The sequence below is a fragment of the Columba livia genome, chromosome 2 (assembly GCF_036013475.1).
Source record: "Columba livia isolate bColLiv1 breed racing homer chromosome 2, bColLiv1.pat.W.v2, whole genome shotgun sequence".
NCBI lineage: Eukaryota > Metazoa > Chordata > Aves > Columbiformes > Columbidae > Columba > Columba livia.
The window spans coordinates 56,155,070-56,172,875 of NC_088603.1; the positions used below are offsets into that span (position 1 = coordinate 56,155,070).

General features: G+C 39.8%; 1 protein-coding gene across 16 annotated transcripts in view; it reads right to left on the reverse strand.

Annotated features, from left to right (window-relative positions):
• Positions 1-17,806, reverse strand: part of PDE1C (phosphodiesterase 1C) — a 387,838-nt gene that overhangs the window by 17,256 nt on the left and 352,776 nt on the right. For 3 of the 16 annotated variants that reach the window (XM_065052077.1, XM_065052084.1, XM_065052085.1), the window contains one exon: positions 919-8,287. The exons of 12 other annotated variants lie outside the window; for them this stretch is intronic. In XM_065052077.1, coding sequence (XP_064908149.1) covers positions 8,274-8,287 — 14 coding nt within the window. In that variant the 3' untranslated portion in view covers positions 919-8,273. Of the gene's footprint in view, positions 1-918; positions 8,362-17,806 lie in introns of those variants that run through there. One more of the 16 variants, XM_065052076.1, reaches the window with a different exon arrangement.

Below are 17,806 nucleotides of genomic sequence, written 5' to 3' on the forward strand. Positions count from 1 at the left end.
CTGATTCCGCAGGTTTCATATTCTGAAGTTTTGGACCTATGAACTGCTGCCAGATCTCAGACAGCTTTCCCTTCAGCTGAAGTCCACACCAAACTGGCAATTGCCAATTTTATTCCCCGCTGTGGCACTTACCTCACTTCTGTGGCGGTTCAGCAAGCGCCTGCAGCATGTTGGGAACCACTGGTTGGTAACGGTTCTGGGTATTTATGTCACTGGCTATACACACCAGAGAAAGAACTCTGATACTGTACTTTCAAGTGGAGGTGGGTCACTCAAATCACTGGATGTCTTTTCCAAACCATATTTTCTCCCTTCTTGCTTTTCTGGCAGTCAGTATTTTGGATTTGAAGATCACAGGCAACTACATCAACACCCTCAATATCTAACAGGAATTGGCAGCTTGGTGTCATCTCCACTTGCACTGGACTGGAGGTACATGCAGACTCCAACCAAGTGGATAAGGTGTAAGAATACGAGTAGGTACAGTGGCAAGCACATTGAACGTTCTTCAGGAAATCAACACCAGTGAACCCCCCCCGCAGAGAGGAAAGGAGTGAATTAAAACTGGAATTTCAGGCAAAAGTGAATTCACAAAGCCAGGGGGAAGGGAAAAGTTAAGGCTGACATGCCTAATCCCCAAATGGGTAGAGACTTACCTTGTGGTCCTTGAATAAGCTATTTGAATTCCCTACCTCAGGTCCCCTGGCTGTACAAATTAGGTAATACCACTAACTCCTCCTCACAAGGGCAAGTGGTGAGCAATGACTGCTGCCCAAGCAATGTTCCTGCTATGCTTGAAGAAAAAAAGTTGATTGTTACTAGTACTCTACAGTGACCCGGATGCTGGAAAATAAATGGCAAGTGCCATGCCTGGGTCACATGTAGAAAATACCAGAATAAAATGAACCCTTCTGCAACTTTCATTCAAATAGAGCAGAGACCTCATTGTTTTTATTTGGTAATAGGATGAATATACATGGACTCAGTTACAGGAAAACTGGAATGTTGAAAAATGTTTTATACATTTAGAGACCACGAGCCTCTTCTTTGAAATAAGGAACTAACAATACATATTGTTTAAAACTATTCTCAGAACAGTTGAGAATACTTGGCATTACATGGCATCATTCATTTGCGTTTTGCATTTTTTTTTCCTTATGAGCCACAACAAACCCAATAGGTCTTTTTTTCATTACCTCACCCACCCAGTCCCAGGAACAAACTTGTAATGAGTTCTGCTTTCAGTGTGGATTGTAACCTGCTTTCTAGCCCCTGGTGCAAAACAGCGTTAACAACCTGCCTCTTTCTTCCTGGAAGAATGTTAGAGAACAGGTGTCTGTTGTTCATTTTAGTTCAGTTCAAGAAAGACATCTCCACGATCAGTTCTGCTACCACAAAAATACTCTAAAGTTTATGTTCAACTTCGTACATGGAATTCCCTGCAGAAAGCCAGCTTAGAGGTTGTTTTACATGACCAAGACCCTTGAATTTGGTTGATTTCCCCTTGTCCTTCCTACCAATAGGCTTAATGTTTCTTCACTTTATTTAGGTCATTGTAGGGTTAACCACAAGTGCAATGAAATCTACTGTCATAGATAAGCCACAAAGTCCACCCTTCCTGCCCGCTGAAGGTACTCAGTGCACTAGGGTATGAATTCGATTGAAGTGCCTAAAAGAAGTAGCATCATCAGAACTAGGAGAGAGAGACAGTCTTATTTAAACACACTGTGGTGGAAGTAGCTCGTCTCATAGCAAAGGAAGGCAGCATCACTCTGATGCATTGTCTTTACACAGACTGCCCTGCATGTCATTAGTTGTACATGTTTCAGTTATTTCGTGATTGGTCCCAGACACTGCGGTGGGACCAGCAGGACTTCGTATGCAACTTCCTTCGATTTCAGTGCAGCTGAAGAGTGACCAGGCCTGAGGTGCTATTTCATTCTAAGCTGATGGTGCAAATGCAATGGCTTTTGTCTACTGGGGAAGAATGGGGAGAAGAAAAGGGAAATATTCCTGTGAGAATCTGGGCCTGCAGACAACCAGAAGGTCTGGTAAAAACCCAACCAGAATCCTACAATAAAAATAGCAAATATTTAAAAAAATTGCATATAAAAGTGTATAAAAATATCATCCAAGCAAGAAGAAAAGGAAAACGCTCACTCTGTCATTCTACTGCTAGCTTTTATCACTAGAAAACCCCAATGGCCATAACTAATTTTGTTTGATAGATGCACTCCTATGACAACTTGCAGAGACAACAGGATTACGTATATTCCTCCTACCACTGGATAGTGTCTAAAACTGGAGTGTTACAAGTACACAGCAGTTGATACACCTGCACTTAGAAGAATCAGAAGAATACAAAATGCCAAGACTCTGCTGCGAGGCTTGTGAGTGAGTCCTGTCTTGCACTTAGGCATGAGGGTAAATAAATTAGCTAAAACTGAGCTTCAGGTCCTCAGCCAGCTTGCCTGGAAGCAGATCCATTTTCTTCTACCTGGTGGCCAAGTCACCAGAGAAGGGAATGCTGATGCCTCAGAGATCGGCATGTGTCCCGGTCCTGCCTGGGTACAGATCACAACCCTCTGTGCTTGCTGGGGCTCAAAAGGGACATCACATTGCAGCAATGCCAGGGCAGTCTGAGAAGAGGAAATGCATGGATAGCTTTTCATTTCAACAGAAAATAATGGTATTGCCAGTGACCACTTGCTCTGCTCCTGCTTTCATCACAGACAAAGAAAGGGTTGTCTGGGGCTGTAAACTTGTCTGCCTGTGGGTGCAGGAGGAGCAGCATAGCTGATGCTAAACTGAGACTGGAGCAGACCTGCTCATATTGTGGGTATCCACTTTGGAGGAAGCTAAATTTATGTCTTAAAATGTGAAAGCATGGGGTTTTTTTTCCTCCTTCTACCTGGCCAGCACGGATGCAAGTTTCTTGGAGTGATTTGCATCGGGTCGTTTCTTGGAGTGATTTGCATCGGGTCAGTGCCACAGGACTCCTGCCCATCCTCAGCCAGGACGTGCCTGGTTTTGAGTGCTGATGTTCAGACACCGCGCCAGCACAGCTCTGAGATCAGCACCGGTTCAACACATTGGAAAGCACGGGATCGTTCTCTTGTTTTTATCTATTGGGTGAGGTGATGGATTTAAAAAGAAAAAAAAAAATTAAAAAGAGTAAAAGACTTGATTATGCTGTCATTTGCTGAGTATATATGGCCATTATATGGCATAGATCATCAGAGGATGATGAGTTTCAGTATTATAAAATAGAATGTGAGGAAAAAGGGCCCAATAAGAAATACTTAAGACCATCTCACAAGTTCCTGGAGATAGACTAGTTTATTCTAGTTGAAGCAAAAAAAGCACTGTCCTTTTAAGGTTCCATCATTTACAATTTGACTAGATTATTGTGCTTTTTAATTAAAAGCCGTGCTTGGGACCCACCATAGAATTTGCAAGGACTAACAGCAGAAGTTATAATATTTGCCTTTAGCTCAGTGAGCTCATGGACCTTCTGATTACCAAGCAGCACAGCGCTACCAGGCATCAAGTTTAAAATATTTTTGCTTCCAGACTGAGCTTGCAAAACTTTGTAAGTACATATGCAAACATTTGTATATTCAAAGGGTAATTTGCAAAAACACCACCATATTCCATTCTTGCCTGATATAACCAACTATACTTTGGAAAAGTTTCTTTCCAACCACAAAATTTATGCTCAAAAATGAAACATGGAGAAAAAGGAATTTGCCTCCTTCATTCACTCATCAGGAATAAGGCTCCCAAATTCCAGATAAATTCTGATGCTAGACATCCTACTGCATTAGTACATACTGTGTTCACACCAGCTGCAGCTATACAAAAGGCTGCACTTTCAGACAAACATCAGTTGTGCTAGATTGACTACTCTTAAATATGTTTTCAGTCTTAAATTGCAAAATTTATTATTTTTTTTTAAATCTACCACCTATTTTATCATTAAAAAAAAAAAAAAAAAATTGGTCTTCCAGCATCTTATCTTTTTTCTCAAACATGGAAAACATTAATGACATCCATCACCTTTTTATACTTAAACATAAAAATCTGACCATGTAACTCTGAAAAATAATATTGTGCAGTTTGTAAGGAAAGCTGGTTGACTTAAGCATTTTGAGAGAGCGCACCGCAGGCTTTTACATTAAAAAAAAAAAGATTTAAAAAATAAATCCCTTCTTGCACATGTGTGAACCCTTCTTGCACATTGTCACAGAAACTCACAGTTCAAATAACTGAGTGCAGCCCAGAGAACTGTCACTCTTTGTGTCATTTAAACAATAAACAGGATACAATGAGGGTGGTGAAACACTGGCACAGGTTGCCCAGAGAGGCGGTAGATGCCCCATCCCTGGAGACATTCCAGGCCAGGCTGGATGGGGCTCTGAGCAACCTGATCTAGTTGAAGATGTCCCTGCTCAATGCAGCGGGTTGGACAAGATGACATTTGAAGGTCCTTTCCAAGCCAAACTGTTTTGATTCTCTGATTCTATAAAAACATATTGCTGGCTTTTCTTCTTCCTTTTTTTTTTTGTTTTGTTTTGGTTTTGTTTTTTTGTGTTTTTGTTTTTTGTTATAGTATGTCCAGAAGTTCAACTACTAGGTCACCATGAGCCAAAGGTCTGCTAGTTCCCTGAACACCAGTCCCAGATAAATGAAAGAACACTGATAGGGATACTTGCTATGGTATCCCTCCCTATTTTCAGTAGGTAAAGTGCCTGGATTCTCCCTCTCAAGTGACATACGAGTTTCTGGGAAGCAGAAGGTGCCTGGTGCTTTTCCAGCAAGTCAGAGCTTTCTGAGGACACCAGCAGGCCCTGCACAGAGGCAGAAGAATGTCACCTTATCGCACAGCTTCCCAGCCTGTGCCGCCCTCCATGAGCAGCACTCTGGCACCAGAAGACCCTTTTGTGTCTACTGATGGGCGCTCCCAAATAATTCTGAAGGATGTCAGCATGAGGCCAATGATACGGGTCCTATATTTGCAGAATGTCTGGGTTATTCATTGCTTGTATCGTCTTACTGAGGACAGAAAAGGAAGGCATCTAAAAAGATAATTTCTATACATCTGGGGAAAGTTAGGAAGGGATGTAAAACCAGAAATCCTTTCTCACTCTTTATAAACACAGGCCATTATCTAATGAACACCTAATCCTTTTCCACTTTTTTTGTTTCCTTCCTTTCACAGAATAAAATAAGAGAAAGCAGTTCTGTTTGGTTTTTTTTTTTTTATTTTTATTATTTTTTTATACAATTGCACAGTGGCTGATCTCTAGTTTAACTGGGAGGTGTCTAAACATACCATTCCTTGGCTCACAATGCACTAGCACAATGCTGCGGTGTTCGAGGGAGGTGGGGGACAGAGCAGGGGAATTTAGGTGTGATCCTGGGAAGGGAACTCACAAGAGATGCTTTCATCTGGCTTAGTCTCTTTGCAGGATTTCAGTTTCTAGATTTCACTTTATATATTTCCAAGCTAAGAGATTTCACAGGGATTTTTTTTTTTATGAGACAACAAAAAATTCTAAGAAAATGCTATTAATCCACTGTGGCTTCTTAAAATGATTTTAAAAGAGCGTGAGAATGTTAGAGCTAACTCTGACTGCCTGTATATTGCAAAACATTTTGCTGCATGCCTGTGTGCTGAGATCAGTAACTTTGCCTACAGCATCCCTTCCAGAATGGCAGCTCTGATCTGCAGTCCCCAAGAGATGGCAAATCTACCACTTCCCTTACTAGCTCCTGCTGGTGGTGAGTAACAATCGAAAAAACATTTTCCAGTCTGATTTCACACCTTTGTGCCAGTGCATGAGAAACAAGAACTGACCAGCTGCGAATTAAGCAGTCTGGCTTCGCTGTCTGAAAGAAGTCACTCCCAGAAAGAAAGAAAATATGCATCAGAAATAGAAGAAGAAAAATATTTAGCGTTTTTTTTATTAATATTATTCTATTGTGCATAACCTAAGGCATCTTTAGTCACTGTACATTAGGTAATGGTAACATAAAAAATATTGACTAAATCATCCTGCCACTCTGACCAAATGCTCAGTGAGAGTATGTTCCCCCTGACTTCAGGGAGAACTCTGACTAAGCGGGGGACTGAGTCACCACTGCGGCATTTAGTTCTGCATTATTGATGTTTCACCAATGTGCCTTCAAAGAGCCTGGCCAGAGCCAGAAGTCATATCCTACCACTCTTATCGAGGCTGAATGCTGATGGAGGGGGTGAAAGGGCAGGTACGAAAGTGCGATGTGGTGACACAGCCCTTTGCCTGTCACACAACATGGACTGTGCTCGGAGCTGAATGAGGGGCCACTGTCCTCCCAGCACCTCCACTTCCGCAGAAAATCTACCCCAGAGCCACCACTGAACCATAAGCTCTCAAACAGGAACACTGCGTGCCCTTATATTTATTTTATTTAAATGAGCTGCTTCAGTGAAGCCAACTTTGAGTTTTAAAAACTGCAAAAGTTATTTTTGTACTTCTTCCTTCTGAAAACATGTGATTGAAGTGCAACCTTTTCACAGCACGAACCTAATCTAAGTCTCTGGCTTTCAACAAACTCAAACTCTAGTGTCCAAAAAAAAAAAGAACTCAAAATGTCTCTAGCCTCAATAACCAAAATCCCAGATACAAACACTCCTGAGTGAGAAGGTATTCACGTTTAAACGTGGATTTAGGCTGAGCTCACTGCTGTGATTTTTGCTAGTGACGCGGGAATCTTGTCCCTGTACATGCACAGTTTAAACAGGAACAGAGACCCAAGCTCTAATATAGGCTGGTGGTAAAGTCCTGTGCTTTTCAACATGAAAAGGAAACACCAAAGATTTAGCTTCCTAAGACAATGTTTTGCATGTTCTCTACATAGCAAAGAGCCATGACAGCATTCTGATTCCTTGTAAAATACATATACTACTAACACAGCAAGACCTCATCCTGAACAAGAAGGGCTTAGGCAAAAAGCAGTTTTGTGTGTATGTACGTGTCTTGATTTCCACAGACTGGATCCCTATGAAGATCTCAAGCCAGAAAAGCAGTTACATACATGTTTGACATTTCTCATACACAGATACCTTCCTGAATCAAGGCCTGACAGTTAGTTTTTTAACATTTCTTCTTTAAAGTGGGCCAAAATGATGGCTACTTTCCATGTGTCTAACCCCACTGGATGAGACAGTTTTATCCACCAACTCCAGCAGTGTATTTAGGACACACTTTTTTATTTTGGTTTTGTCTGTCCGTACTTCTCCAGCAACACTTTTCCTTTTCTGTGGCCTATCCATTCAGTCAATGATGAAAGAAAGACCAAACTGAGAGAAAAGTAAGAATTGATCCATGTGATTCCCTGCTGCCCTGCTTCTCTTAGATCATCAGGTCATAGAAAGAGCAGTGACCATGAACAAATGTGGGAAACAGCTCATTATCTGTCATCTCAAATTAAGGCAGGCATGTCAAGTAGTACCTTAGTATATGCTCTCAGAGACTGACAACAAAATCTGCCCTAAGGGAGTATCCCTTTCATTGATTATTCCTTTCCTATTATTAACTGCAAAAACAGAACAAAATCAAGGTTTGAGTGAGTCTGCCTGCTGGTTAGAAACATTTTGCTATCATTGCATCATCTGAGAAAGACATAAAATCCTAACAAATGACCAAATGACTCTACAAATTCACCATTCTAATTAACAAAATCTTCTACGGCGAGGGTAAAATGATGACAAATTTTGTCTACCAGCAAATGGACACGGCTCTTGGGGAAAAGAAAAAGAGTAAAAGTGAAGTAATATTAAGTTTTCTTCTTTCTTTTTTTCCTTTTTTTTAATGTTATTTTATATCACCCTAATGTTGGTTTCACAAGCTGAGGCATCGCAAAAGGCAATACTGGCTTTTGAAGACAACTGTCATCTATTTGCTTGACCTGTCTAGAAAAATGGAACCATTTGCATCAGGAAATCAACTTTTTCCTTTTTTTTTTAACAAAAAACTTCCCAAAACAACAAAAAATGCACACATACACAAACAAACAAACAAAAATAAAACTGACTCAAAAACCCAAGACCCCCATCCTAGAACCCAGAGTCATCAGCTGTGAAGTAGCCAGTGGGAGGAGGAGTGTTTTGAAAGTTGTTTAACGCCTTCCCGAGAAACCGGTCTTTGTGGAAGGAGGAGGAGAACAGGAATGAAGAAGCTCAGCTAAAATGATGAAAGAAATTTGCAGTCTCTTTTTTACATATATTTTTATTCTTCCGTATCTGGAAAAAAAAAGAAAAAGAAAAAGAAAAGTGTCAAATGCTGCCTTTCTCTCCTTTGTCCAAGGCCAGGTAATCTGGGAAAGAAAAAGAAGGGTATCAGTTTAGACAGCCTAATTTCCTCCAAGCAGCGCAGCCTTGTTTAACTGTTGAAAGGTTGCAAGGTGAGGCAGAGCAACGCAACACCTCCTACTGGCTTGACTGGAAATACCGTTTCTGTCCTACACAAAGTGAAATCCATTGCTCTCTGACTAATCCAGTGGGAATTCAACCTTTGGTATCGATGGGATCATGTAAGAGAATCCAGTATGCTTAGATGAAAAAAATCCCATTGGCCTTCTATGCTGCAGGGCTCTCTGATCACCCTTGCTCACCAGCACCTTTTTGCTCCTGAAAGCAACAATGATGTACATGTGGTTTGAGGTGAAGAAAATGCTCCAAATGTAAAAGAGTACTGTATTTTAAAAGCCCCTTTCTGCCAAGGAGCTTGCAATAAAAAGCACAGCCTTAGGTATGGATACATACCTGAGATCTAAAAAAAAATATGTGCATTTTCCAATCTGTTTGACTCCTCTGTCAAATATTTATAATACCTTGGCCTCAAAATTAGGCTAAATTTGACTAACATTATCCTGAATACACAAACATAACCATTTTCTATATAGTTAAATCACAAGTGAATCTTCACAATGAACAGATCTCCTTGAGGAAGAAATGTACACAAGAAGCCATTTTTATTATTTCTAGTGGAAGAGAACACTTCCTAACAAAAGGGGACACTCTACCCAACCCTCATCTAGAAAAGCTTCAAACAGGAATAGGAATATTCTGCTCTATACTGGCTGTCCAAACCAGTTATCTGAATAGGCCTGGCACTCTGCTTAGCTACTATTATTCTAACAATGCTTATAGCTACTATTATTCTAACAATGCTTATGTCAGCAGAGTTTGAAAGTGCATTTGAAAGGGTCTCTCAGCCAAGAAGGTTGAGCCCAAGGAGAGATTAATTTATTTGTAAGGCTGGGCATGCCTCAGAAGATGTGATTATATTAGAATCTCTTTAGGTCCCTTTCAGAAAATCAGTTAATTCCTTTCGCCTTCAATAACATATTGTTGTTGTTTTAAGTAATATTTGGGCAAAGGAATTAAAAGACTGGCAAAACAAAGATCAAAGGCTTTGCTGCTATATTGCATTATCTCTGACGAATGTATCCACTGGCACAACTCTACTAGTGAGTTGGTATTGTTTTCTTCTACTGTATAGCTAGCGAGGGGACTCTTCCTTTCAGGATGGTCCCCTGTAAGTTGCTAGTACAATATCTTGCTCATTGATGTAATTCTAAGACCCTCTTGTAAAGAATTAGGCTTTCAGCAATTCATTGGGCGTATTCAGACTGAATAGTCACATTCCCAGCAGTACTTACAGCACAATCTACAACAACAGGCAATAGTAACAGCCGTAACAACAGTACTACTCTTCCTTCATATCTCTCCTCTAAGAATTTCAGCCTGATTTACTGCCATTAACAGGATCATAACAATCCTGTGAGACGTATCATCGGCCACATTTTAAAGACAAAAGAATGACCTAAAAGGAAAGGTAATTGTTTGGGACACATGGACTAAATGGCATATTTGAGCAGCAATTATTTTTTAATCTCTTAAATGATTTCCTGAATCACACCAGGAATCTGAAAGAGAGCTTGAAATACCATCCAACATGCTCTTCCCCTCCTATGCTATCCATACTCACAAGACTTTTAACCTCTCTCATCCCCATTGATGCAACAAGGGAAAATACAATGTTTTTTCCAGACTCTAAAAGTTCCCTGTTGAGAATGGAGTCATATAACGCTTTTTGCTTCTGTCAGCCACATCATCAGCTCCAGTGAGAACATTCCAGTACAGCATTTACTTTAAATTGTTTTTTTATTTGGTGGAGCAGATGTGTCAGTTTCCTAGCTGAATTTCCCTTTCAAAACATTGTAGGTTCCCTACACTACCTTAACCTTGGAAGTGATTCAGCGTCTTTCTCATTACAGCACAACAGATCTAGTGCAAATATTAGTACATATCAGCAGAGGTAATTGAAAGAGGAAAAAGAATGAATATGCAGCACTTGGTACACAGGAAGACTTTAAGTATTTCACTTGGCATATATTGAATTTCATTATCTAAAACAGCCTCATCTGAATGCACATCTCAGTCCTTCAGTGTCGCTGAGGAGTTTATATTGTTTGCCAAGGTTGAGTATTGGCCCTCTCCTTGATCACTAATGCAAATACCAGTGACTTCTACAGATCTTCAGGTGATACCTGCACCCACTGCAAGGAGATTATTCCGTCCACTTCTGCTATCAGCTTGTAGTTTACACTAAGGCATTTTTAACTTGTGCTCACTGGACTATGAATGTATATATTTACTATGTTACTATACAGTCTGACTTACTGAAGTGAAAACAAACTGTGTTTTGTCTTTTCCCTCAGACAGAATTACTCAGTGAATGACTGTATCCATACAGCAAGGAAGCTGGTTGTCAGTTTTGCACAATTGGTGATTAATCTCACATATTTGCCTCTCTTTTTGTGATAAAACAAATGCCTTGGAGTCCAAGGCCTTAAAAGAACCACCCGTTTTAACAGTTGGCTGTCTAATGCAAACTTTCACAATCTGCTACTCAGTTGGAGAACAGGAATAGACCCCCAGAAGCACTTAGACTGAGGTGAGATTCTAAATTGACTCAAGAACTACACCTGTTCTGTAATGACTCACGTTCCTGACGGAGCGTAAATCACAGGCGTGATGCTGGTTGTACCAGCTGGAAGTGGAGATCTGGCCTCTCCCAGCACCACTTCGCAGCCAAATGTCTGCCTGTTCCCTCCATCCCTTCCTGCCCAGCCGCCAAAATCACAGCGCTGCCCAGAGAAGGCTCGGGATACCTCCCCATAGCCTCCAGTGCCGGGCCAGGCTGTCAGGACAAGATTGAGCTCCACAGTTTTAATATTGCATTTGAAAGAAAACTCTGCTATTCTTTTATCCTAAAAAATAAATGTTGAATGCAGACTGCAGGACAGTGTGATGTGGAATAAGGATTTCATGGGCAGGGGTTTTTCCACAAACTACGTAGCTTGCTTGGTAGTCCCAGTCGATGAAAGCGCTTGTGAGGTTACTGCATGGTCCCTGTTGCCTCTGCTTAAATATTAATTCCTTCAGTATTAAAACCATACTTAATCATGAATGAAGTGCAAGATGAAACCACAGTTATCCAAGATCACACACTTGGATTTTCTCCCTTCATCGCGGTAACCTTGCAGTTCACTCGTGAAAAAGTAGTGCTTAGCATGAACAGATCTCATCATCTTAGCATGCTGCATAAGGACTCATATAGGATGGGAGAACTCCACTGTACCACCAAATAACATTGCCCTTGAGGTAATACTAGCCCAAGATACTTTTGAGTTAGAGTTTTAAAGCACAGAAAAAGCAAAAAAATAGAGCCGCAGCTAACCATGTTCATTCAGTACATCCCTTATTAAGTTCCATATGATGCCTTTTCATGCTTTTATGATATAACATCATAAATATATCAATTAAAAAAATCAGCATACAATTATATTAAAATGAACATTTTTTGTAATTTGTACACTTTATTCTCGAAAATTTAGGGGAGGGGAAGTGAATCCTACAGGTTTTCTCACTACTATTAAAATTGGAATCTCTCATCACATCCCAATAACAATGTGTGTAACACAGACGTACTAACAAAAACACCAGATATCAAAAGGGTTGCGTGTGAAGGAAAGCTGAATACATAAAATTTCTGCACACTATGGCTCTTTAGCCTGAAAATGGAGAGTTGCAGGGATAATCAAATAAAAGGTAAATGGAGTTAGGAGTGGTGCTAAGAATGTGAATAGGGAACAATTACTCATTGCTTCTCATAGTCCAAGAAGGGGGTTATTAAATAAAACTATCAAGCAGTAAATTTGAAAGCCATAAAAAGATGAGATTTTTCACATAATGCCTAAGTAACTTCTGAATTGTGTTGCCTGAGTGCCCAGCACACAAAAGAGTACCAAACCTCTAAAGATAACTAGGCAAAGCAATGGAAGAAAAATCCATCAGAGGCTATTCAAGTCAGAAATTTGACCCCTGCCTTGGCTGTCTGTAAGACAGAAGGGTGTAGGGGGGAGGCATTGCTCTGGTTTTGTTCTTTGTTCATTGAGAACTCTGCAATTAAATGCTGTCAGGGAGGTGATGGAGAGCTGAGGGACTTTCGTTCTGACCCACATGGTAGTTCACATGTTCCCAGGAAAGCTGACTTGATGTTTTAAAGTAGGCTCTACCCTCACTTATTCAGAGCCCTGGCTTTTCAGCATGAGATTATGTGAAACTCTGCTCTCCCCCAGCACCCTACTCCATCCAGACACTGGATGAAAAGACAACAGAAATGACAAACTGTTGTATGGCAACTGATATCATAGAACTATTACTAATGATGTAGTGCACAATGAGGGGAAATAATAGTCTGCATAAATGTGGCACAAATATCCCATAATCCAAAAGGTAGTTATCCTTCCTACTACAAATGACAGAAGTATTTGCAGCTAGTGGGGCAGATCACTCAATTAGCCACTTTTAATTCCTTTTCTGGACTCACTCAGCATCTTGCAGGATTGACCCCTTAATTTTCTAAGCTTATGCCCAAAAGCCAGGGTATTTCTTGTCTCCCCTGAGTGCTAAAGTGTGCTCAGTCATACATGTCCCTATCTGAAAAGCACTGTTAAAGCTACTCCTAGTGCTCAGAACAAAATGAAGATGTCAAAAATCTCGGTGCTCAGTTCTCAGCACTGGATGATCCTGTCTCCTGTTGAAGCCATTTGGAAAGCCTTTTCAAAGAAATTGTTTCCATTGCACCAGAGATAAAAGAAGCCTAAGAAACAAAGTTCAGAAGATCAGTGAAATAAAGAAGAAATAGGTGTTGCAAGTTAATTCATCTCCGTTGTCTTTTTAATGGATGAGAAATTTCAGAGTGATTATTTTTTCCAAAGAAAACAGAATGTTAGTCCAAAGTGCCTGCATCCTGTTTAAAGCAAGGGAAAACAAGAATAAATGCTGTTGGAAAAGAATTTTGAATACTCGTTTTGTAACTGAATTTAACCATCACCATTCTAATCTAGGAGACGACCCAGGTGCTTAACATTCATTTTGCTAGGAGGAGAAATGAAATTAGCATAGAAGGTATTCTGATTTTTGAGTTTTGGCACATAATTATCCCTAAATCTTTCATGATGTCAATTTCTAGTCCTGTTCACATTGATGTTGTTTTATGTTTGCTTGGCAACTTGCATTACACTTGACCTGAGATCACATCAGTGATGGAAGAAAGATATTAGCTTTGTTTTAATATATGTTGTTTGCTTACCACTACATTATGGAAATAGGTAACAGTAGAGAAAAACACAATGAATACATTGGCAAAATTTTGGTTACACCAAATAACTTTTGACTTTCCTGAGTAAAGCATGTATGAAAGAATTGGACACTTACTATGCAAAGCAACCTACAGTGAAAGTTTATTCCATATTTGATAATCAAACATAATTCAAAGGTCTGAACATGTTTGATGTAAAAGCTCGATCATGCTTTTCATAATGAGCTGTTCCATTGTTGACGGAAATGAAAACTCCAGTGCGTTTCAAGGAACAAGAGGGATGGGCTGCCACAGGCAAAAGAACAATCAAAGCTAACAAAGTTTTCAGCCAAATACATGAATCAGAATTTTGTAATTAGCACTGGGCAAATAATAGGTTCTTTGATTGAGTGACTAAACTGAAAAATTAGGACAATGCTTAGCTCTGGGTCAGATGTTGCTTTCTCTCTTCCATGACAAAAACAATTACTGGGGAGTGGGGTCTTTTTGGTGGGAGGAGTTGGAGAAGAAATGAAAGATCAGCTCAACTTTCCACTTAACTCAAACAAAACTTTCAATTTTACCTTTTAGTTAAAGCTGGCTAAAAATGAAACATCGATTCAAAGCAAAATTTTTATTTGGATTTTTTTCAGTGCCTCTTCAGTTTTCTACAATCATTTCGAATTTCTTCATTTCCTTAATACTTTTGCCCGATTCTAAATAGCACTTTTCAAATAATATCACTTCCTGGTTTTCTTCTTCTACATGTTTTATAGCCTCCAGGTTCCAAGTTTTTATATTAAGAATAGCAAAGCAGCAGTTTAAAAGCAGACAGAAGAATGAATTGCTGAGCAATGGACCAATGAATGGTAATAAGTAGTAAAGATTACTACTAAGGTATGAGTTTCAGAAAACTAAGCTGTAAATTGACTGTCTCTTCTCTTTGTCCAGCTTTTGTGGATTGAACGGTACAGAACTGCAGACTGGGCAGCCCAAGGGGACTGATGTCCCTTTGCCTCTGCCCCCAGGGCATGACCAGGCAGCAGGTCTAGCACAAAACACCAAGGGCATCGAAGGTACCCACCAAGCACCCAGCTGGCAGTTTGTTGAGTGCAGTCTTTATATTTGGATTCCCACACAGTTGGATGTTGGATTCCTTCCTTTGTAATGCTTCTACTTAAACTACCTGGTCAGAGTCCTGATCTGTTAAGATACCTATAGCTGGTATGCTCAAATTGGAAGCTAGCTGTTTCATGTGGAAGGGATAAGACGAAAGCTAAAGGTGACCGACCGCTTTTGAGGAGTCATTTCATATTCTTCCTCCCCTTCAGTCATTCCTTTTGGACATGATCTTGTTTCTCTTTCAGGGCTAAGCATTGCATGGGGAAAAAGAGGCCTCACTGTCACTGGACAGAACATAAATTCGTGCAGCTGGGGAGCAAGGAAGACTCTCCGCTTCTGAAGAAGAGAACTTCTATACATCATTGTACAGGCAAATAATCTTACATGGAAGAAGAAGGAGCATGCCATAGAAGGAGTATAACAGAAGAAAGGTCACAGCTCCACTCCCTGACTTGTGTGAATCAAGGAGGAATTTCTGCAATGTACTGTGTAAGATATATGTTCCTCCATGCCTCTAGGACCATGTACGTTACCCCAAGGAGCAATGCAGCCGTATGCTATCTCTGAGCAGAACTATATTTAAAGGACCAAAGGTAACCTGAAAAAACATTCCTCATAAAGTTAACTACTCGAAAAACCTACTTAAGTACCTGCAGTGATTTTTTTTTTCCATCATGAATCTGGAACGAATATTCCAAATGTTCACTTAAATCTGAAATCAAGCTGAATGCTATTCTTAATTTTTAAACTGGTCACATATATCTGTGACTTCATGTAAAGTAGAAGCAAAAAGCAATCAAGCATCCTAAGGACTTTCTAATTACCTGGCATGGCCTGCACAATGGAAAGCAGGCTAAAAAACAGATACATGGAAGTCTTGAAGGAAAACCAGGTAGGCTTCATAAGACTTACACACACACTCAAAAAACTGACAAGCTGCAAAATCATCTGCATAATTATACAAGGTGTCTTTCTACGTATTTCTCATATTCTCATCAAGCACGCATGTCATTGTGATATAATGTTCCTGAGGTCAGGATGCTGACAATGGTATTTTGCATTTAACTTCAAAGATCACATCACATTATGTTCATCTTCTATTTGATATTAAAACTGCATAAAACCTTCTTCAGAGTACATCTCTCTATGTAAATTCCAGCTTGCCTCAAGTGCCGCTTGCTAAATTAGACACACTCATTTTTTTCAAAAGAGCAGAAACAGGATTTTTAAAAGCACAGAAGCTTTTTCCCCCTCCAGTTATCCTATACTGCACTACTACGGAACAGTTGTTCAGCAGAGATAAGTTGCGTTGAAATATGCCTTTTTTGGATAACAAAATGCATTCATGCTTTCAGGCAAGCTTTTCCAGAAGGTACCAGTACAACGCTTTCCGATTTCTAACTTGAGGTAATAACCTCTAACGTAACTCAACTACCAGGCCATAAAAAGAAGTAAGAAAAGGAAGGAAATAATCTTTCAAAGTAGTCTTAGACTAATTCCAATTTGCCACTGCTGCTGGATTGTGACGTATAGTATCAAGAACACTACCAAGCAGCAAGAAGGAATCCAATGTGTTTGCCTTACAAAATGAAATGGGCATTTTGCATCCAACAATAATGGAGAAATCAGCCTATTTTTTGGAATAAAAATAGAAATGACACTATTATTTATGTGAACTGAAATTTACCTTTTTACCTCTCTCAAGAAGATATAGACAAATGCTGTTCATTTATATACTTGATTAACCTCTTTTAAAATAACATCGGCACTATTCACATTACATGAGCAGTGTTTTGTCAGCAGTCTGCCTAAGTGTTCATGGCTACGTAGTGGTCTTGGCTAGAGCGACACACATGAAAACTGTTTCCACAAAAGGCTGCAAAGACAGACCATTTTTAAACGGTTGAACAGCTTTGCAAAAAGCTGCATTCTCCTTAAATGAAGCTGGAAAGAATCTCGTTAATTCAGCTCTGTCTGTGATAATCGTGGAGCCATCGTCATAGTTCCTTCACACCACCATGTTCCTATACCAAAGGCATTCTCAGTTAAAAACATTCTGTGATAGCTCCTCTGCCACTTGATTTTTGGGGACCACTGGGACAGAAAATAAAGAAGTGCCTGTACTTTTTAATCAGGGAATTTTCCACTTGCTGATCAAGGAATGATTGCTAAGAAAAATTAAGATCAAAAGGCAGCTTTACATGTTGGCATGGGCGATGTATCGAACATACAGGAAAGGCTTTTAACTACTGTTAAGCAACTGTATAGCTTAACAAAATCAAAATAAAGATAGCTAAAACCTCAATTTCTTGCAAGCCTGTTATGAAGTCTTTACACAGCCTATTTAAAAGGCTACATACTGTATTATATTATGTTATATTCTAGTAACTATATTAACTATATTCAATTCTCTTCTATTATGTTGCACTGTGTAGAGGAATGTATAATTTATATTATCGAAATTATGACCTGTCAAAATGCAGAGTTATGATTTCACCACAAGGTGGGAGCATTGCTACTCGTCACACATACCCAGGGCACAGTAGGCTTTCCCTGTACTAGCTGTTCAAAATCAAAGTATCCTGCATATTTCTGTGCTATATAACCTGAAAACACGCATACTACTAGAATAATAAATTCCCAAGACAAACACAAAAAAGGAACCTTTTAATTGTCTGCAGTTGCTAACTGACAAGGAATGTTTGAACAAACTGTGTTTTGGTCACCAGAACAGAGAGTTGCACTGAAAACTCTTTATTAACATTGCAGAATCTTTTCACAGTAGGAAAAAAAATCAGGAAGTGGTAGAGATAACCTGTGCAAGTGGTGATCATAGAATCATAGAACAGTTTGGGTTGGAAGGCACCTTCAAAGGTCCTCTAGTCCAACCCCCCTGCAATGAGCAGGGACATCTTCAACTAGATCAGGTTGCTCAGAGCCCCGTCCAGCCTGGCCTTCAATGTCTCCAGAGACGGGGCATCTACCAC